General features: G+C 36.9%; 1 protein-coding gene across 5 annotated transcripts in view; it reads right to left on the bottom strand.

Annotated features, from left to right (window-relative positions):
* The window catches only part of ARFIP1 (ADP ribosylation factor interacting protein 1), a 108957-nt gene that overhangs the window by 34100 nt on the left and 60761 nt on the right, over nucleotides 1-14096 (bottom strand). For all 5 annotated transcript variants that reach the window (XM_066386562.1, XM_066386559.1, XM_066386569.1 and 2 more), the window contains 2 exons: nucleotides 10473-10630; nucleotides 4447-4621 (listed from right to left, as the gene is read on the bottom strand). In XM_066386562.1, coding sequence (XP_066242659.1) covers nucleotides 4447-4621; nucleotides 10473-10630 — 333 coding nt within the window. The remainder of the gene's footprint in view (nucleotides 1-4446; nucleotides 4622-10472; nucleotides 10631-14096) is intronic.

Raw genomic sequence — 14096 nt, 5'->3', positions numbered from 1 at the left:
ATGACTACTAAACATTTAACACCATTGCTAGGCGTCATGAATGCTGTAAAAGAAGGCATGGTACCTAATCTCACAAAGTCTACGAAAGCAACAGAAATGTCTATTTTTCTCTTTACACTAAAGTATCCTGTTTTGTTTCGAACCTTGAAAGGAATAATCAAAGGTAAATAAACTGCGTTAAGCCACAAGATGGCTCAAGTTATATTATTTAAAGGTCTAGAAAAAGAGAAATATTGATAAAAGGAGAAACATTAGAAGAGCCTAATTAACTCTGTCCTTAATGCTAGGCAACTCAATGTTGTTTAGTAAACAAAGAAAGGTTAAAGAAAAACAGTATATCAGGATGGGTGAATAGAGAGTACAGACTGTAAATAGTAGAATTTCATTCAATGTTTTCCATTAATGAAAAAACTATTTTAAAAATAGTTAAAATCTATAACAATTATAAGTATGTGCATATATATCATCAGCATTAATGCATGCACATACACAGGAATGCGTGCATTTTACATACCTCGTCCCTTAGCTTTGCCAGCAAAGGGAGGTTAGACTAACTGTATGTAAACGTCTCAATTTTCTAAAATATAGCTAAGGATCTACCTCCCAATCCCTCTCAAAAAAAATTGTAAAAGTTCTAAGAACAAAACAAAAACATTCTCACAATGTTTGGCCGCTAACATTTATTACAATAGTTATAGGAATTGTCCTTAGTCTTTTACTCAGTGACTATTTGCTATTACTTTATGTATATTCTAGGTGTTTGGTTATTTGGCATTTACCTCATTTTAGAAGAGAAGTGTTGCTAAGGGAAGACACTCAAACAGCTATGACATGAGAACCAAAAGAAAGCCCCCTCTGTCTCCTTCAAAAAGCTGCAAAAACAGCTTTTAAAAAAAGGAGTAACCTGCCTGACCAGGCGGTGGCGCAGTGGATAGAGCGTCGGACTGGGATGCGGAAGGACCCAGGTTTGAGACCCCGAGGTCGCCAGCTTGAGTGCAGGTTCATCTAGTTTGAGCAAAAGCTCACCAGCTTGGACCCAAGGTCGCTGGCTCGAGCAAGGGGTTACTCGGTCTGCTGAAGGCCCGTGGTCAAGGCACATATGAGAAAGCAATCAATGAACTAAGGTGTCACCACGAAAAACTGATGATTGATGCCTCATCTCTCTCCGTTCCTGTCTGTCTGTCCCTTTCTATCCCTCTCTCTGACTCTCTCTCTCTGTTAAAAAAAAAAAAAGGAGTAACCTTTACGACATCATCAAATTACAATATAGCACACTCATTGATGTTTCAGATAACTTTTGGTTTTTAAAAATTCAAGATACAATATTTAAGCAATAGAAAATGTTAAATTTTGTTAAAATTCAAGTACTAAGTAATCACCTGGAAACTGACTAAAAAGAGATATTAAGGTACAAATTTGGCTGCAGTTTGGCAAGAGAACAACAAAGCCAGATTTGAGGCATTTCACACTGCGGAGAAGGCAAACATGGATGACAGACAGTTCTTTCGCCCAAAGGCTTGCTTTTTCCTCCCTTTGTCAGAGGTATAAAAAAAGGGGGGGGGAGGTTGAGGGGAACACAAGGGTGGGGGCGATGTACTCGGTGGGACACTTGAATCTATGTAAACACAATAAATTAAAATAAATAAATAAAATTTAAAAAATAATGATTCAAAAAAAATAGAGGGGTAAAGTCGCTCAACAGCAATAACAAAAATACAAAGAAAAGTTTTCTCATAGACCTATCTTCTTCTAAATTATAGTTATTTATTGCTTAAAATAACTGACTGAGACCAACATTATCTCTATAGTTTTGAAGAATTAAATAAAAAAGATCAGTTTCTTTATAGATTCTATTTTAGACATAGCTATTACTGAGTTCAAACTGAAACTTAGTGGAAAGCCAAAAACAAAGAATAATCTATAAGATATCCAAGAACATAAAATCCTTTAGAATAAAGGCAATTTTATTTATTTGTTTTATAGTAAGAAAGGTAAAAAAAAAAAAGTGACAAGGACATTATTTTCAAAGCAAAGACTTCCAAACCTTTATCTCTGAAGCCCTGGTGGCCCTGTTTATCCGAACTCCAAACCCACATCATTAACTTCCTACTAACTGTTTCCATTTGAACATCTTGTCATCATCTCAAACTAAACACAGGGTTAAATAGGACACATTCCCCACCCTCTTCCCTCACAGCCTTCAAGCCAAACCAGCTCCCTATGTCATTTCCCAATCCCTGTCATGCAGTCCTGAAGTCACTGTATTCTTTCATTTCTGTGGCTATTGCAATGAAGGATGTTTCGAGAATGAAGTAAGAGAATATATGTAAAATGCGTATTATGGTAACTAACAAAAAGTGCTTTCCCTAATTCACGTCTAAATCTAGAGATCTACTGACAAGTTTCAAAAATAGTTACAGTAAGAGAAGCAGCAATGGCCATTGTTTATCCTTGTGTAATCTGCTCATTTTTTACTGGGGGGAGGCGGGGTCATGTAAGCATAATTAGTTTAAAGGAACTGATTTTTTAAAAATAACTTTCCTTTTTATGAAGGCAACACAACCTTTCATAGAAATTGTCTAAATTACAGAAAAATTTATAGAAAACAAAAATAACCCATCATTTCACTATCCAGAGAATAGCACAGAATACCATCAGATCCCAATGGCATGCAGTTGCCATTTTATAAATTCCCTAAAATCATTTTCTCTATTTGCAGAGGTCATGAACCCCTAAATTCTTACCCTTCAAATCAGCTTTGGATAGACTCCATAAAATTCTAGCATACTTCATTTAGCACTACACTGTCTAGTGCTGATCCATTATAGGGCAGTATGTCAAAAATAGTTTCATATTTAAAATATGTATCTATATCTAAGTACTAATATATTACTTATTCATTAAAATATTAAACTGTAATTGATCTACTTATGAATAGATACATGAATGACTAATCTGATGCCATCTTATGTGCTCAGTTACTGAACGCTGACAGGCTGCACTGTGCTCTTGTTTGAATGATGCCAGGCAACCTGGCTGCCACTCTGCTGGCTTCCCTCACCGCCACTGTAATGTTCTCACATGAATGTTTTGCACCCATTATGGCTAAGAGAAAAGGGGGAGTGATAGTGCTGGACTTGGTAGGTCTCAAGGATATATATCATTTTGTAACTTTTATGGTAACCAGAAAGTCTTCTAAGGAAATGTTATCGCAAAAAAGAAGATATCACCAGCCAATTAGAACTGAAGATTAATTTTAAGAAGCTGCCTGGAAGAAAGCAGAGTTGAAGGCCTGTCATGACTTCAGAGGATGTGAAAAGCACAGGAGGGGACCAGAAGTGTGCAGTGCTCAGACCCCACTCCACAGACTGAGCTACCCCTACTCTGTGCTGTGCTCACACTGATTCTCTCATTTCAGAACTGCAACACCCCCTCACAGAACTGAAAAGGGATGTAATGGAAGATGAAAACTCAAGAGCCCTATTGTTACATGAATCCACCTCCAATGTAAAGCCTACAGCCGGACCACCCCCGCTTTCACTGTCCTAGTCCTTGGATGCATTCATGTTACATGAAAATAATGCAGAAATTGATTTCTTGGCTATTTTCTTCTAGATTATGCCAAGGGCAGCCCTAACCTGAACTTTTTAGTCCTTTCTCATTTATCAGTTAAAATGTGAAGAATGTTCTTGTCTTCCTAAAATCTCTACCTACCATTAATAGAAAGGTTTCAAAATATCCAGAGCAGAATCTATCAGGACATAACTTTTTTTTTTTTTGTATTTTTCTGAAGTTGGAAACGGGGAGGCAGTCAGACAGACTCCCGCATGCGCCTGACCAGGATCCACTCCCGCATGCCCACCAGGGGGCGATGCTCTGCCCATTTGGGGCATCACTCTGTTGCAACCAGGGCCATTCTAGCGCCTGAGGCAGAGGCCATGGAGTCATCCTCAGCGCCCGGGCCAACTTTGCTCCAATGGAGCCTTGGCTACAGGAGGGGAAGAGAGAGACAGAGAGGAAGGAGAAGGGGAGGGGTGGAGAAGCAGATGGGCGCTTCTCCTGTGTGCCCCGGTGGGAAATTGAACCCGGGACTCCTGCACGCCAGGCCGACGCTCTACCACTGAGCCAACTGGCCAGGGCTCAGGACATAACTTTTTAAAGCACTGACACCAATACCACTCTTAAGATCAACAGCTGGCCATCAAGTATTTTGTGCTGATTATTATATATGAAAGACTGGGACATAGAGTTGATGATGACTTTTATGACAAAAAGGTAAATATATTTTGTATACTTCTAAAAACTCAAAAAACTGATTACCGATGAAATTCCATTCTGCAACTGTAATGAAAGAGAATTAACAGAAAAAATATACTTTCTATTTATCTCTCTTTAGGTTTGGCTTAAGTCTGCAATAACATCGTAGAAGGTAAAGAATAAATTCACCTTGTTTTCTTCTAGAAATTTCAACTTGACAGAAACATCATTGCGCATTTTATCGTATTTTTCCTTATGTGTTTGGAACAGATGCTGTGACTGCTCGATCTTTGGTAGAGTGTTTGCATCACGTGGTCCAAGATTCAGTTCTTCCAAATCAGTGCGATATGCATCATATTCAATCCTGGAAAGAAGAGAATGCATGAAGCACACTACAAAATAGAGTGAAATAAATTCAAAAGGTGAGCTAGAAACACAGTCTAGTCTCATATTATGCCTTAATAGATAATAATTTTTGTATATACTTTAGGCTTTTAAAATGATGCATTCCTTCAATACAAAGAACTATTAATATAAACATTCAGGGAAAGAAGCTGCTCCTTAATCTCATTAATTATTCCTTCCAAAGTGCAATATTAACTGACAAGTGGAATTTCTGAAATGTAAAAACCACTTTAAAAAGACAGATATCAAAACCTAATGAACAAGAGTTGTGATCAACCCCCAGGTGAACTGGTTAATACTGATAAGGCAAAGCAGGTGAGGACAGACTTTAGAATGACACACTTAAATGAACTAATAAAAGAGGTTATACTGAGGTTCAGTAGTCCTTAAAGTACAGTCTAGGTCAGCAATGCACAACAGAAATATAATGCAAGCCACATATGTAACTTAAAGTTCTCTAGTAGTCACATTAAACCAATAAAAATTAATTTTACCCATTTTTTAATAATGTATTTTATTAAAAAATCCAAAATATTATCATTGCAACATATAATCATTGTAAAAATTGTTAATGAACTATTTTACTTTTGGAGGGACACTGAATCTATGAACTCCATTGTGTATTTTACACTTTTTTGTGTGTGCGTGACAGAGAGACAGACAAATAGGGACAGACAGGGAGAGAGATGAGAAGCATCAATTCTTTGTTGTAGAACCTTAGTAGTTCATTGATTGCTTTCTTATAGGCGCCTTGACGGGGGGAGGGGGAAGCTACAGCAGAGCGAGTAACCCCTTGCTCATGCCAGCAACCTTGGGTTCAAGCTGGTGAGCTGTGCTCAAACCAGATGAGCCCGTGCTCAAGCCAGCGACCTCGGGGTTTTGAACCTGGGTCCTCTGCTTTCCAGTCCGACACTATCCACTGCGCCACTGCCTGGTCAGGCGTATTTTACACTTTTATCATCACTCAATTCAGGCTAGCCATATTTCAAGTGCTCAGTAGACACACATGCTTAGTAGCTACTGTATGACAAAGCACACCCTAGAACAGGGGTCTCAAACTCGCGGCCCACGGGCCGCAAGTTTGAGACCCATGCCCTAGAAGGTTGTTTCCATAACAATAATATTCAGAATGTGACATGGCATCTATTATAGAGTGAGCACTTACAACCCTGTGTTTCCTGACAGGCCTCCCACTAGTATTCCCCCACCATTACTTCACGATCTCACAGTACCTCATAACTCCTCCATCACAGCACCTGTGTAAGTACAATACTATCTTGTTTATTAAACAGTGACTTATCCAGCAGTCTCAATTACTCAGTACTCAGCTAAGAAGAAGCAAAGTGACCTCTAATGTAGTCAAAATCAGTCTTTCATACTAAGCCTAATTTATTCCTAACTTGTACTGAATTTAATAAACATGATTGTTCAGGGCCAAAAGATCATTTATTCATTCACAGATACATTGACTCATTCAAAAAATATTAAGTGAGCACACTCTATGTTCCAGGTACTGTGCTAGAAAGTAGAGCTATAAAGATGAACAAATACAAGTTTATCTTCCAGAAACTTACAGTCTAAAGCAGTGTTTTTCAACCTTTTTACACTTGGGGACTGGTGAAAATAGTAGAATTATTTCAGGGACTGCTAAAGCAGAAATCACCCTGATCATAAGAATTTGACTAAGATCATTGGGTCTTCTATAACCACCGGGGTGGTTAATTATTTTGCAGATCAGCACAAAAGTTCTGGCAGACTGGCATGGTCCGAGGACTGGCTGTTGAAAAACACTGGTCTAGAGGGAGAGTTCTTATACAACTACAACAAAATGAGATATCATGGAAATTGCCACGGAAGAGGATAAGGTAGACTGGAAATCAAGAGGAAGAAACACATAATTAGATATTTGAAAAGCATCTAGAGTACAATTAAAACACTAGAATTAAAACGTAAAGGATGGTAAAAGCTTATGAGGTAGACTGGAGCAGGAAGACTGATAGAACACTCCAGGAAGACAGAGGCATATTTGTCCATCATAAGATATCGTGAAACACTTGGAATGTAATTCAGTATGTTAGAACCTGAAGTTGGAACATAATAATGGAAGGAACTCAAGTCAAACAGGTAGGCAGGACTGACATGAAGCAGGGCTCTACAGGCTATGCTAAAGCAACCAGATTTAATCCATAGGACAAGTGATGGGAAGACACTGAAGAACTCTGATCTAGGAAGGAATAGACTCTTTCTGTTCAGGATAGATAGATGGCTATAGTGGTAGTGTAAGGAATGGAGGGTGAACTGGGGTTGAAGATTAAAAAATCAGAAGCAAGGAAACCAGTTAGAATACTATGGGCAAAAGAAAAATGAGTCATTGAGTCAGGACAATGGCAGCTGAGCTAAGAAGAAGAGACAGATACTAAAGATTTAGGAGGCAAGACTAACTTTGTAATGATAATAAGTTAGTTAAAATCCATGGGTTCTATCCAGCCATCTGAATGACCATTCTGTCCTTCACTGGCCCTAATGTCTTCATTATTTTATCTCTTTCTGCTTCAGTTTTTCATCTGTAAACAGGAATAATAATCTCCACAAAACTTCATACATATAAAGTATTTAGGATACCAGGTAATACCTAATTTCTTTAGAGTGCTTATTATTATGGCCAAATTAGAAGAGCAATAGCCAGAAGCAAACACAGTAAAGACAATAAAAAAAATGAGAGAAAAAAGTAGAACAAAAATAAATAGTAATATGTGATGGTTTAATGTGAAGAGAAATATCCTTTAATAGCTTTGGAGCACATTTTGAAATAATAGTGGTTAATTTAAATGCAAAGTTATAATACTGACCTTATATTCCCTTAATTATTACATCGAGTTTGTAGATGGTATCAAAGTAAAACTTTCCACAAGAGCTTCTCTAAAAGTGCTCATTACAACCAGAAAGAGAAGCACACTAAATTTTCAAAATGCAACTCTTTAAGGCTGCCAGTCTGAATTGAGTCCATATCAATAAAGCTAGTGATAGTTGGTTACTTTATGGTATGTGTAAAACTTCTAGTGAACAGGTGTCCACATCTGAAAAGTCTTGACCACAATTGACTCCCTTGTTGGTGCTGCTGTGCAGAAGTGTTGAATGGGCTGTTACAAGATTTTCTATACATGAAGGCACCAGAGGGCTCAGAGGGCTAGGAAATAGTTGTACACAATGCACAAAGGGGAGCATTAAAAGGCCACCCGGACATTTGCCTAAATTGCCACTTTTTGTGCTGGATCAAATAGCTGACCCTTGCCCTAAACGTCAGTAAATTCTGGTTTTGACAGAGAAGAAAATTCAGCTGAGAAACTTTTAATCTGGGATTCTTTTTGAATGTTATCCCTCAGTAGGCAATGTTTCAGTGTTACAACTAGTCAGTTTCTCAGTTACTTCATAAAAAGCAAACAAAAGTCAAACTCTAAGCTAAACTTGAGAAATAAAATCATATATGGTAATTTCAATAAAAAGAACAAATTATGTGGAGGTCATTATTGATGGTGGTTTCTAAAGCACATACAAAGGGTATCTAATCGTTTCCTGAGAACCAGTCACCAAGTACATATAAATTTATAATTTTGTTCAAAAGTTTCAAACAAACCTATATATTGGATCAACTGAGATTTTATATCACACTGTACTTTGTCAGATTTCTCATTATTAGATATAAAAATTATTTTTTATAATAAGATGTGAAAATTTGAGATTAAAACAATCCAGTTCGAGCTTGAGGTCCAATGATCAAAAGGAGGAGGTAGAGAGCTCATGGGTTTTTACTTTGGCTTTAAATGAGCTCTCCAAGTGAGCAAAGCATTAACCTCGAGAGGCTTTTCTCCTCTGTAAACTAAATACAAAACGTTTGTGAATGAACAATGACTTAGCTAATAAATTCAACTTTCTTTAATATGAGTTAATAGTTTTAGAAGCATATTAGGAAAAAAAGGTTGAAGAGAAGGATATTACATGCTTAAACTACAATAAAATATATTGTATATTTTGAAAATATTTTTTTGTAATTTGAAATATACTGCAGAATAGGTGGACAATTATAAAGAAGAGAAACAGAAACTAGATTTACATAATGTTTTAACTAGGGGTATATTTGGAAAATAATTTTTATTTCAAAACTCACAAATACTAGAACAAGAATGCTTAAAAGGATTAAAGAGATAAAAAGAAGAATATTCATTATGAACAAATTAGGTTATTATGAACAAGGAACAGACAGATTTGGAAAAAAAAACAAATAAAATTTATAGAAATGAATCTTTGAAACATACAGTCAATGCCGCAAGAAGACTGAAATAGAAATTGGAGAACCACTTACTGAGAATGTTCCTGAAGGGATTCCTACTGAAGGAGATCTTATTGACAGACTCCTTCAGTGTTACTGAGGCATAGCCTATTGATAGATTCCTTGTTTCTTCTTTTCCAACTTCTGATTTTAATACTTTCAGTAAATTATTCAAACAATAAAGAAAAAAAAAGTCCAAAACCACAGCCCCATCTCTGCCCTTCTTCCACCAGATAACCACAACTATTTGTCTTGACCTTCATTTCCAAGTCATTAAGAAACTCACATGTTAATACTAAACTGAAAATTATAAACATAGCACAGGACAGAAGCATCTCTTCTGTGGAAAGATCAAAGTTAACTTGCCAAGTGATTTAGGCTTTTAACTTATATTATATAAAGCATACGAAAATACATACATACATAAGAATAAGCACTCAACTGTAAAAACAAGACTAGATGAAGTTAAGTTTTCGTAAGCATTTCACATCATTAAATTAGGGCAAGAGGCCTAAAGTAAAATTATACTTCTAGATGGTAAAGTTTGCACTTTAACTATGCTACATGAAGGATAACAGGAAATAAAGATTTCAAGGGGTCAGAAGAAAAAAACCTCAAAGACTGGGATAAGTGGGGCAAAAAACTGGACCTGGATCCAAAGCTGAAAAATGCTATCATGGGTCTGGGATTTTTTAAACATTTATAAGTATTAATATGTACTTTGTTTACCTACCAGGATGGTAATGACATAGAGAAATTGTGTTTGTGTGTGTAAAATGTATGAAAGCACTGCATTATAAACAGCTATGGAAATATAAGGCAAATAATCTATGTAAAAGGTAAACTTTGAAAGGGTTTGAAGGCTGGTTATAATTTGGAAAAATGGAAGATCAGAGAGTTTGTATCCACAACATGAACAAAATCATGGAGGCAGAAATGAGCTTGCAAATTCAAGAGAAATGGACACTGTGAGTCTGGCTGTTGGGGAAGCAGAGGTGGTAAGGGTGACAAGGTAGGCTTAGGCCAGATTAGAGAGGGCATCGGGTCTCCACCAGGTAGAACACAAGGCCCCATCACCGTCTACGGGAAGCTGCAGCTGGAGAGCCTTTACCTCTTATACTCTAGCAGGCACGGTTTGGCACATGACCAAGACTCAATCAGACACTCTCAAGGCGATGAAGCCAAGTGTTCAGGGGCCTTTTGGAAATTATTTATGGTAGCTATGGCAGCCGCAAGTGCCAGAGGTCCCCAGCATCAGGATCCTAATTAGATTCTTCTGCAGCATTATCTTGGCTTTATTTCTGGCTTGTTTCTAGAGTCTGTTCTCCTGCCTCTCTGTTAGTTCCATAGGCTATCCTACAACCTAATACACTGATTTTCTACCCATACTTGCCAGAGTTAGTTTCTCTTATTTGCATCAAAAACCTGAAACTGAATTGCTTATATCTGTAAAACAGATAATACAGTGAAATTTTATACTGACCTGGCACTTTCATACTGTTTCACAGTCATTAATGTATCTTCAATTGTTTTATTCACCAAAGTGTTCACACTGGCGATGAAAAAATTAATGGCTCCAAGAAGAGTCTCTCCATTTTTGGCCAGCAGCTTCTGGGTGTCTGCGTTATAGCCAAATTCTTCCTAAAACAAAAAGTCACCTTCACTCATCTTGTAATACATTAGTAAATGTGACTTAAAGAAAAATCTCAAATATTACTACTAATGAGAAAATATTTGATTTAGAACTCTAGCTATAGAAGTTTTTTTCTTTCAATGTTTAAATAGGAATCTAAATCACAATTAGCTATGTAATTACCAGAAAAGTCTAGTAAATCAAAATTGTCATCAGCTCAGATGTATAGCAAAATAAATAATTTTAAAAAGTTAAACTACTTTGTACTAGAAAGGATATTTTCATTTCTCCATTGTGTTTCGATTATATTGTAAGCACAGCTGTTAGGAAGAAAAATACAGCAGATTATTAATCAGAGAAACTATAACTTTCACAACCAAATTAGGTAACAATTGGCTAAAACTTTCAGACATAAAATAGATTGCAATTTTTTGTTTTGACTAAATCTCCTCAAAGTATAAATATTAATAATACACATTTCTTTGCAAACTTAGTGACCGGCTGACTACTCCCAAGCTCAGGTCTATCCATGCACACAGCTGAGGAAGGATCACTCAACACCAGTTTTAATGCTTTTCTCTTAATAAACTGAATCTTAGGCTTGCAAACACTCCTTCAGAAATGCAAGGCCTAACTCTAACTTTTCAGCAGTAATACTGGTTTCCCTTCAGATCATATAAATCTTTTTGCCTTTTTTAATTTTCAGCAGTGAAAGCTTTCCAGTCCAAGTTTGGTTAATTAACAGATTACCAGGAACACAGCTGACTAAATTAAAATTCTGACCATATAAGATGTATCACTCAATTTGAGAATTCTGAAATTTGTTATAGAGCAATTTTTAATTTAGCTGAAAAAATGTAACATTAAATTAGCTAGAATATTAGAAGATGCAAATTGAATGTAAGTGCCTATAGCTATAATTAAAGTTCTAGGTGATAAAATAATCAATAATAAATAGCAGGAAGCTAACATTACACTAAAAGCATTTTCCATTTAAGAGAGGTCCCGTAACTCTTCACTTTGGATTCAGGGGATCTATACAACCTAGAAGGCTGCTCTTTTACTAAAAACAAATAAACAAAAACATAGACTTCAATAAGGTGAAACAGCAGCAGACTGAAATGTTATAGAGCAGAATTTGGAATCCTATATTTATAGATGAGAAAACAGGCCCAAATTCAAAGCAGATAGGAAGAATAAACTGACAATATTCTATTTCATGAATGTAAATCTCATCTATAATTCTGTGAAGAGAATGTGTATAAAACTTAAGATTTTAATGTTTAATTTGAAAACTTAACTGGCTAGAATAAAAAAGCATTTTTACAAGAGACATCTATCCACTGTTCCACCGCCTGGTCAGGCTAATAATATAAATTATTACCTAATAGATATAAAATGGGTTATTTTAAACATTAATACAGAGCAGTAAAAAAAAGAGAATCACAAGTACTAATTGATAATTGACAGTAATATGCGTTTGTGTGAACTTTCCTAATCTTGATGTAGATGACAGCCTCTAAATTGAGAAAATACAATTTAATGAGGGGCCATGGTACAACAGAAATAGGAGTCAGAGGCATGTGATAAAATGGTAAAAATATAGTGGGGAATTCAAACAACTTGGAAGTTCACATCTTAATTCTGCCACTGACTGGATTTGTGTCTTATGTGAATAATTCAAATTCTTTGTGCTTTAATTTCCTTACTAATAAAATAAAGATCATTCCATACAAAGTTGATAGGAAGTATAATAAGGTAAGCTGTATAAAGGGTCTCACAGGCCTGACCTGTGGTGGAGCAGTGGATAAAAGTGTCAACCTAGAATGCTGAGATCACCAGTTCAAACCCTGGGCTTGCCTGGCCAAGGCACATATGGCAGTTGATGCTTCCTGCTCATCCTTCCACCCTTCTCACTCTCCCTCCCCAACCTCTTTAAAATGAATAAATAAAATTTTTTTTAAAAAGTCTGACCAGGCAGTGGCACAGTGGATAGAGCATCAGACTGGGATGCGGAGGACCCAGGTTCAAGACCCCAAGGTCGCCAGCTTGAGCGTGGGCTCATCTGGTTTGAGCAAAACCTCACCAGCTTGGACCCAAGGTTGCTAGCTCTAGCAAGGGGTCACTCGGTCTGCTGTAGCCCCCCTCCCCCCATCAGGGCACATATGAGAAAGCAAGCAATGAACAACTAAAGTGCCACGAGAAACTGATAATTGATGCTTTTCATCTCTCTCTGTTCCTGTCTGTCTGTCCCTATCTATCCCTCTCTCTGACTCTCTGTCTCTGTAAAAAATAAATAAATAAATAAATAAATAAATAAATAAATAAATAAAATTTAAAAAATAATTCTCACAGATGCCTGACCTGTGGCGGCACAACGGTTAGAGCAACAACCTGGAATGCAGAGGTTGCCAGTTCGAAACCCTGGGCTTGCCTGGTCAAGGCATATATGACAAATAATCAATCAACGAACAACTAAAGTGAAGCAACTATAAGTTGATACTTCTCGTTCCCTGTCCCTCTCTCATTTCTCTTTGTAAAATCAATAAATAAAATCTTAAAAAAAAAGGTGTTAAAAATAATAAAGATTCTGACAGATGCTAGGTATTTGTGTTAAAATATCACTTTTAATCCCCTTCAGGGGATCTGCCTTTTTTACTGGTAGAGATACTGGTTATTTCTCTAAAAACAGGAAAGAACTGGACTAATCTGTGAATTCTCTTCAACTCCCAAATGCCATAATTCCAACAACAGTTATCACAACCATCCTAATTTATTCACTGCCACTATGTGCCAAGCCCTATACAAAGTATTTTCTATCGATCTCACTTAATACAGCAAAAGGTAGGAGGCAGTAGACACAAGCTCTTCCTCACTAAGTTTTTCATAAAGAATCAACAGGCAGAGCCTGACCAGGCAGAGGTGCACTGGATAGAGCATTGGACTGGGACGCAGAGGACCGAGGTTTGAAACCCCAAGGTTGCTGGCTTGAGCACAGCTCACCAGCTTAAACCCAAGGTGGCTGACTTGAGCAAGGGGTCACTCAGTCTGCTGTAGCCCCCTAGTCAAGGTACATATGGGAAAGCAGTCAATGAACAACTAAGGTACCGCAATGAAGAATTGATGCTTCTCATCTCTCTCCCTTCCTGTCTGTCTGTCCCTCTCTGTCTCTCTCACTGTCTCTGTCACCAAAAAAAAAAAAAAAAAAAAAAAAAAAAAAGAACAGGCAAAGGGAGTTACTTTGCTAGCTGGCATGAGTTATGCTGATTACCATGGGAAAACGAGACTGCTACTCTAAAAAGGAAGTAAGGGAGAGTGGGCTGAGGGCAAATGCAATATGGACCAGATATGACCATGTGACTATTTGCAGATAATATGAGGACTATAATTTTTATGAGTATTTCTTCCTTATTTTGTCATAAATGTTTGTGTGTACATAAAATAAATACTTTTGATATTTTTCTTCCCCCTCTT

This window comes from Saccopteryx leptura, chromosome 1 (assembly GCF_036850995.1).
Source record: "Saccopteryx leptura isolate mSacLep1 chromosome 1, mSacLep1_pri_phased_curated, whole genome shotgun sequence".
Classification (NCBI taxonomy): Eukaryota; Metazoa; Chordata; class Mammalia; order Chiroptera; family Emballonuridae; genus Saccopteryx; species Saccopteryx leptura.
This window is presented reverse-complemented; position numbering and strand designations above follow the sequence as displayed.